Raw genomic sequence first — 8,134 nt, forward strand, 5'->3', positions numbered from 1 at the left:
ATCTTAAGGGTGTAAGTTGAATGTTTTTTAAAGCCACTGTTCCATAAGCCTGTCCATCCCGAGTCCAAGTGGAAATAAGAGGCTTAAAACTCATCCACTTTCCCTCCAGCTCTGTCTCACTCTCTCTCCCACCCACAGGCACAACGTCTGTGTGTGGTGAGGTAATGTAATACACTACACGTTTTTATTTGTTTATGGTCACAACTTAAACTTTAATTAATTAATTCGGCAACTACCAAAGCCTCTCAAGGAAAAGTGCTGGTCTGTTCAAAGTATAATAGATAGGTCACCATGGGCCTAGTTTTCAAGTTGAACTGGAGCCTATGATCAAAGGTCAGTGCCATTGGAGATATTATTATATTATCATGGTTGAATGTTATGATTGGAATCTGGACTAATTGCATGTCGGTCCCATAGTTTAATTAATGACTGCAACTGTAATAACAAAAGCCACTACAGTATGTGAACATCCTTTCTACAGTTGGGGTTTTAAAAACATGTGTCGTTTTCTACATTTGCTGAGCTGATACATAAGACAAGTGAAACACAACAGCCACACGGATAAGTTAGAGGTTGTTTATTGTTCTCTCCGGACCGGTCCAGATCAAGGCAGATGATATGCAGTAAAAAAGGCATTTGTCAGCCCAACAGTCGTAGTGAAGCGTCGATCCACAGGCACTGGGCGTGGAGCATGAGTTTACCAGAGTGTTTGTGTAAATGTGTGTAACACCGTATAGTCCGATACCGGCTTCTACGTGGAGTGTGGAAACATCTGTATGAGTCCTATGTGAGCGGATGTACATGACACAGTCACTTTTGTTCTGTCGCCGCCTCCTGCAGCTGCTCCTCTGATGCAGAGGGCTCAGTAACTTCAGTCGATGTGTCGTCTTTGTTCACTGGGACCAGCGGGACTTCTTCGTTTGCCGGGGCCGGCGGGGACTCCGCCCCGGCCATCGGGGAGCCGTTGTGGTTGGAGCACGCGTCCGCCGACGCGTCAGCGGGCTGCGTTCCTCTCTCCTCCGTCATGTCCCAGTCCTGGTCTGAAGGCTGAGGTAGACTGGCCACGAGTTCCTAAACACACAAACGACAGCAGGCCTCGGGTGAGAAACGTCTACCGACGGGGGGGAAGGCGCTTCGCTTCGCGCTGTCGGCGCGTGAACATGACGGTGAACGTACCTGCTGTCTCTCCAGGTCATTGCTCCTCACGGCGCTGAGCAGGCTCTTCGTGAAGCTGACGAGCTCGTCGTACTTTTGTTTTTGGTTCTCTAGCTCAATCTCTAGGAACTGCACTTCCTCGTGCTGAAACGTTCAAAGCAAGAGGCAAGAAGTTATTGAAAGTGCTTTTCATTTCGCGTCTCGTATTAAATATCTGTCACCGCCCTTTGTTCGTCTTCACCTTGAATTCCAGCAGGCTCTGCATTTGATCCAGGTCTGAAGCCACTAAGTCACCATCTTCATAGTCTCCATATTCGTCTTCCTCATCAATTACTTCGATCTTCTGTTAAAAAAAAAAGACACAGAGATTAGATCAAGAAGAGAGTCCTGCTCTGGGTTTTATTCCCTATGTTCCGTTTCTGTAATTTACTGTATTATTATGCAAATTATTATTATGTAAAACACATGGATGAAAGGTGATACAAAAGTGTTCTGCTACACACAGAATCTGTGTTTTGTTTGCATGTTTTTTTGTCATGTAAGATGCTTTGTGTGCATCCGTTTTGTGTCTTCAACAGTGCTGTAAACACATGGTGGGATAAAGCACTAAAACACCAGGCATGATGGGGGAAAATGTGCCAAACTGACGTACCGCTGGTGTAGTTTTGTTGCTACAAACAAATATATGAACTTATATGTTTGAGTAGCGCCCGTTCCTACGTGACTACATTTAACGAGGCTGTGCTGTAATAACGACGTACCACATTATTGGCCAGTGGAGTAGCAGTGGACACATCGATCCCGTCTTCTTCGTCTCGATGCTGCGATCCGATCGTGCCGTCTAGAAGCAAGAAGATTGGGCGGATGCTGAGATACACGGTTCATTATGCACCCTCCAGTGTTTGTGTGTGTGTGTGTGCATTGTGTGACCGGCCTAACCTTCAGACAGGCAGACAGATCCCTCGTCATTCAAGTCATCTCCGAGGTCGGGCGTTCTGAGCCCCACGTCGTCGGGGCTGAGGGCCCTCGGAGATTCGTTTCCCGGGGACGAGGTGGAGAATACAGCGGGCCCGCCTTTAGGTGGAGGGATTTCAATACCCATCAGACGGTACTTCCGCCGTCTGTTACTGATCCATGTCTGCCGGTTGGAATAAGACAACACGGAAAGAGTCACAGACTGCAATGATACCAATACGCTTTTCAAAATAAAGTGTGATGAATGTGATGGTTAATAAGTCAAGATAAATATAGAGCCTCAACTAAATTAATATTAAGCTGTTTTAATTATCGCAGTGATTTGAAGATCATCCTGATGGTGGTGTACTGTTTCTCCTTCCTTGTAATAAATATCCCAGTAAGTGAGATGGCAGCGGGTCATGGGTGTGTCAGGACTGAGAGACTATATTTAGTCCATCAGCATTCCTACGGTGGCCCTGATATATAACTGAGTGACTTTTACACAACTTTGAGCAAGTAAGTGACCTAGAAAAGTTGCTCTTTCCTGTTTTCCTACAGCTCTCTAAAGTTCAGTCCAATGGTCGTGTTTTCACTAAATGTCAGACGAGTGGCCGGACGGTGAGAACAATTCGACAAAACATCTCTCTAGTTTCAAGTACACTGCGGACATTATATGCCAGGAGGGACTACCTTGACTATTTCAGTGTCTACATTGAGTTGGTTGGCTGCAGCGGTGATCTTTTCCCTGCAGACGGAGCCCAGGCTGGTCATGCCTCGGTCCCAGTAGCGCTTCAGTTGGATGAGATCCCCATCGCTGAACTGGGTCCGATCCTGCAGCTGAAAACAACAAAACCTGCTTTTAACTACAGAAGTTTCACGCTTGATGGTAAGCAGACCGCGTCAGTGTAAGTGTGTAATAACCATACAGTACACCTGGTACCTTTTTAAATACATATGTTTTGTGTTTATAGGGACAAAAACAAAAGTACTGACTGTTCTCTTTCTGGAGTTGCTGATAATCCAGGGGCCGGCAGACACACCGAGTGAAGTCTGCACACAGAGATACACAGAGATACACACACACACACACACACACACACACACACACCCACACACACACAGTCAGGTTCAAGTCTTTGGATTCACGTTGAAGGAAAGGGGCCACAACGCTACAACCTGTCCTACCTGTGAGCCGGATTCTCCTGTGAGTGAGGTCTGTGCTGTGACGGAGTAGCTGCCCTGAACAGTTGTGTTGCCGTGAAGCAGTGCGGGTCTGGGTCTCGGCGTAGGCGGCGTGTGGCCTCCCCTCGCCGCAGACACTTCAGCCCCGGTTGGGCTGGTTGACGTCTGCTCCCTGTGGAGGTGTGTCTGGGCGGCCATGTTTGCCAGCTCCTCTTCCCTTTGCCACTCATCTTCTTCATCGCCGGTTTCCATTGCGATGGAGAAGTTCTGACTGGCGTCCCGGGGATGGGGCGCCTCCTGGATTTTCCGGGTAGACTCATGACTCGAGCGAGGGGGGGAGACTCTGAGTCTCTCCCCCTCGCCTCCCTCTGACAAGGTGAAGACCTGCTGGATACGAGGTGTGTGTTCGGAGCTTTGCACCGGGAGGGAGACCCGCGTCTTCTGAGGGGCAGGAGGTTGAGGTTGAGGGTTGGAGTGAGGTCTGGGCTGAGGCTGAGTTTGGGGCTGTGAGGAAGAGGACCAAGGGCGAGTTTGCGCTGTACCGTACTGCCTAGTCCAGCTGTGAGGTACTACCCCTGCTCCTGCACTTACCCCTGCCCCCCCGAGGGATAAAGCTCCCTTCCTGACTGCAGTGTAGACTAAAGGCCCTGAGGCAGATGTGAGGGGCGCGAGGTTTTGAGAGAGCGAGACCAGCTTGGAGTGGAGGGGTGAGGAGGCGGAGCTGAGGGCCCGGCTGAACAGGGACGAGGACGTGTGTGCCGAGGGCTCGGAGTCTGACTGAGATGGGGGCGCCGGGGGTCTCGGTCGGGAGCGGGGGACGGAGTTGAGGGAGTAAATCCCCGTCAGTATGACGTCGTTGTTGTTGTTGTTGCTTCCGCTGCTGTGGGGAGAGGAAGAGGACGGGGAGGAAGATGTCGACGAGAAAGAGGGGAAGGACGAGGATGGGGGGAGGAGGTGGACACGGTTCTGGATGTTCCGCGCCGCAGCCAGGTCGGCGGGAAGCAGCGGCCCTGCCGCCAGGCCATGATTGGACAGCGGACCTCCGGCTAACGAGTGATTGGAGAGCAATCCCCCAGCGAGTCCGTGACTGGAAAAGGAATGAGACATGCCTCCGTTCTGCTCCACCTTGGAGGCCAGCTTACGTCTTTTGTTGCCAACCCATGTCTGCGGGGGGAAGAAGAGCAATCAGCTCAGTAATGTCACTTAACAAAACGTTCTGGATAATAATGGAGGACTCTGCATTAGATGAAGAACTCAGAGGGAAGAGACTCACAGTCTCAATTACACCCCCCCCCCCCCCACCCCCTCCCCCGCAACGGTGCGCCACAAATCATAGGGCAGAGTTGTGCTTCCCTGTTTGCTCATTCACAGAAACACACGAGCACATTTTGATGGGCCTACCCGGACCACGCTGAAGTCCAGCTTGGCCTCCTGAGCACACTGCAGTATTAGCTGGAAGCAGGCCTTGCTCTGATTGGTCATCCCGTTATCATAGTAGCGCTCCAGGATCCTCTGCTGTTCAGTCGTAAACACCGACCGCAGGTTCATCTGAGAGACAATGACATGAGATAAAGAACTCACCGGCGGATTGTGGGAAATGATGAGGTCAGAGAGATAAAGCATTTAGTGCGAATTTACAACTTCATGACACTCGGGCAACTTCCTCTCTTTGGTTGCTTTATGGGACGTAATGTGAAGGTTTTTGCAGCCAATTCTAAATATCACAACATTTTATCATATTAAACACTAATTTAGCAAATGCATCAACTATTACATAGTTCTGCCCCCATGACAATGTCACAGTCTCAAGATGACAACTGCAGCAGCGGTCCCTGTGCTTTGTTCTTCATTTGTCATGATTTCAAGCCACGTTTTCTTTGTCTTTTTATTTTCCAGCTCACATTGGAATACAACTCTGGAGATACTCACAGTCTGCAGGCCGCGCCTCTGTGCCCATGCATCCATTCTGCCACTGGAGGGGAACGGGGCAGCCATGCAGATCACAGCAAAACCTCCATGTTTCTAGGCCAGCACAGGTTCGATTGCACTCATCGTGTCTCAGTGAACCTGGCACACCGCTGGGTAATGTGGCTGAGGAGAAAGCAACGCAGACAACGCTATGCTTAAGAGTGTAAATAAAACAAATTAAAGAAGAGTATGACAGAGTAATGACAACTCTATCCGTGACATGCTTCTGTAGGCTTTCGATAACAACAAAAGACTAGTTTTCTGATGTGCACGGATCAGTTTCATCAAACGGTAGACAACCAGTCAACACTTTGCCATATGATATATTACAACATTTTGAAGAACAGTTACAGCAAGCATTGTGCAGCCGTTAAATACACAACGCGCTGTCTGTCAAAGTATAATAGGCTATTGATGCTACACAGTGGCAGCTGTGACAAGCCACTGTGTAGCATCAATAGCACGATCAATCACGCTAATAGCCGATGTTGTCCCCAGCAAAACGTTGATCTATTCATCAACTGAAAACCATTTAAATGCATAAGCTATGGAGTTACAATTACGCATGTATTAACTGCAAGTTATGGCTGACCTTTTGGCAAAAAAAAACCTAAAGTTGATCATGTATCATAAACTATAGTTAAACAAAATACAGCTACAGATGTTAGTTTTTAAAGAAATCTAACGAACATAATCTAGTTTTAGTAGTTACACCTTAAAAATTAAAAAAACAATTGGTGACAGTCTTCACAGTTCACAGCTAGCTATCTCTTCAATGTGCCACACTCACAGGACTATTATTGAGATGAGATCCGGTGGGACGAGTTTCACGAGCGTGTGTTGTGTGTGCACACTCATTGAGAAAGAGAGAGAAAGAGAGAGAGAGAGAGGAAACAGCCTACAGTCACCTCAGAAACACTCTCACTGCTCCGTTTGGAGCAGAGGTTTTCCGAGGAAGACAGAAATATGTCACATACGGGAATGTTGTGCGACCAATAAGCGTCCAGCGGGTTTATCCTGGCAGGCTGACTGCGCATGGCCACAGCCAATATGGAAACATTACGGAGAGAGAATTAGCGAACAAATTGTGGGCACGTCAGATTAGCACACCGCCGAGGCGACAGCCCGGGGACTCAGTCACACAATATCCCGCACAGGAGGCGCATGCCATAACTTTTACGACCGCGAGCCAGACGGTAAACAAACCGGGGGTAAGCGCCGCATCAGCACAATGGCCACTCAAAACAGCTCGCGCTAGCTTGCAGGCCTGAGCGGCCATATCTGAGCCAGCCAAACGCTATGCTAGCATTAGCATTAGCTCTCCCCCCGTGGATAGCTGCAGCTAAACTTTTCCTTCAAATCTGTGATTTCCCGACCCCTGGCGCGGTCGCTCGCGCTGACCCCTGGCTTCGGGCGGACACGAACGAAAACAAGTCGGTTTTTTTTTCCCCCCCGAAGTGAAAAGTGAAGTCACTCTCCCACTTACCATATTTGATGTCAAAATCAGACGAGCGCTCCAATTCAGCAGATTTTTCCACCAGTCCCCTTTGCTAGACAATGAAATCAGAACGTCCGATCATCAATTCTAATCATGATTGTGACGTGTTCGCAGACAGGAGCCAATGGGAGCTCAAGATCATCGCTGTGACATTCGGAAAGGGCTGAAAACTGAGCGCCGTGGTCCCGCCCACCATTGACTTTGTTTAGTGGGCTGCTGGAGGAGGAGGAGGTCACAGACATGGAAGCACACGAAACTTTGGATAGGGAATGGGGCCTGTGTCCTCATCAGCATGTCAAAGTATCCTTTGAAGTGCTTCTTTAGTTTAGGCTGTCACTGAAACTATGCTTGAATGTACAGCAGGTGCTGTAAATGTTGCCAACAGAACATGTTTAGAGTGACACTATACATACTTATGACACTTTGTGATCAAGATAGCAAATGTTGTTTTTATTAAAAATGTATTATTATTATTGACAGGAAAAGTTTGTGCATTATTGATGTTTGTTGAATGTTAAAATCTGCATTTACATTCAGATATACTTACATTGTAAACCTTGTGCAACCTGCTTTGGCAATACTGCACTAAGCTATAGTCGTGCATTGAATTGTATCACTTTTTTTTATCTTAGTCATCAAACGACTGTAAGAGAAACAGTATCACAGATGTTTTATTTAGCTACAAATCACTCTGGTCCTTAACATCTCTTCATCCTAGGTAATACCGCACCGTCAGAAATACGAGTTATTACAGTCTAATAGCTGATTAGCATTTCTGCTGCAGTACGGCTAACAATGTGTATCAAGGAGAGAGACATGGCAGTAGGACACAGAGCATGCATGAAGAATTTGGCCCCAGCAATCCGAGCCATGGCAAATGGTGCAATAAATGTTCTGTCCTTTGAACCAGGTCGAAACAAACATTGCCCCTTTAGAGGTACCTTGCCAATAACACAAACACAGCCGCTGAGTGCCATGCATTTTCATTTGAAGGACTCCACCAGACATTATTATTACTTTGTAGAGCTTCCCAATCTGTTTGAGGGTTTGTATGGAGCTACGTGGCATACCTGCACTTTGAAACTTAAGTTTGTTTTGTTTGTCGGTTCCGTGTAACAGAAATAAAGTAAGTTATTCTACAGTATGCTCATTGTGTTTTGTGATCTGTTCCTACTCTAGGCTGTGTGTGCATCTGTCTATCCTACCTCCTGCTACTTTCCCCTTCTTCCTATATATCTATAAAGTGAGCCTTATTTTGGTGGATGTGGTGGTCTGTGTGTGTGCGCGTGGAGGGGATGCTGCTTTAATCCATGACGTCACCTGTGTCCCAGGTGCGCAGCAGGGGGCGCTGTTTCTCACAGCGGAGCTCATGCA

The 8,134-nt window shown here is 47.9% G+C and overlaps 1 protein-coding gene across 1 annotated transcript; it reads right to left on the reverse strand.

Annotated features, from left to right (window-relative positions):
• Nucleotides 1-578: 578 nt before the first annotated feature.
• Nucleotides 579-7,860, reverse strand: hdx (highly divergent homeobox). The gene is made up of 11 exons (XM_079167026.1): nucleotides 6,749-7,860; nucleotides 5,224-5,385; nucleotides 4,696-4,842; nucleotides 3,298-4,458; nucleotides 3,106-3,162; nucleotides 2,803-2,949; nucleotides 2,095-2,293; nucleotides 1,917-1,996; nucleotides 1,397-1,498; nucleotides 1,177-1,299; nucleotides 579-1,071 (listed from the first exon to the last, which is right to left on the reverse strand). Exons 2-11 carry the CDS (start codon nucleotides 5,287-5,289, stop codon nucleotides 811-813), a joined length of 2,343 nt encoding a protein of 780 aa, XP_079023152.1. The 5' UTR covers nucleotides 5,290-5,385; nucleotides 6,749-7,860; the 3' UTR covers nucleotides 579-810.
• Nucleotides 7,861-8,134: the final 274 nt, after the last annotated feature.

The sequence above is a fragment of the Pholis gunnellus genome, assembly GCF_910591455.1.
Source record: "Pholis gunnellus genome assembly, chromosome: 10".
In the NCBI taxonomy this organism is placed as follows: Eukaryota; Metazoa; Chordata; class Actinopteri; order Perciformes; family Pholidae; genus Pholis; species Pholis gunnellus.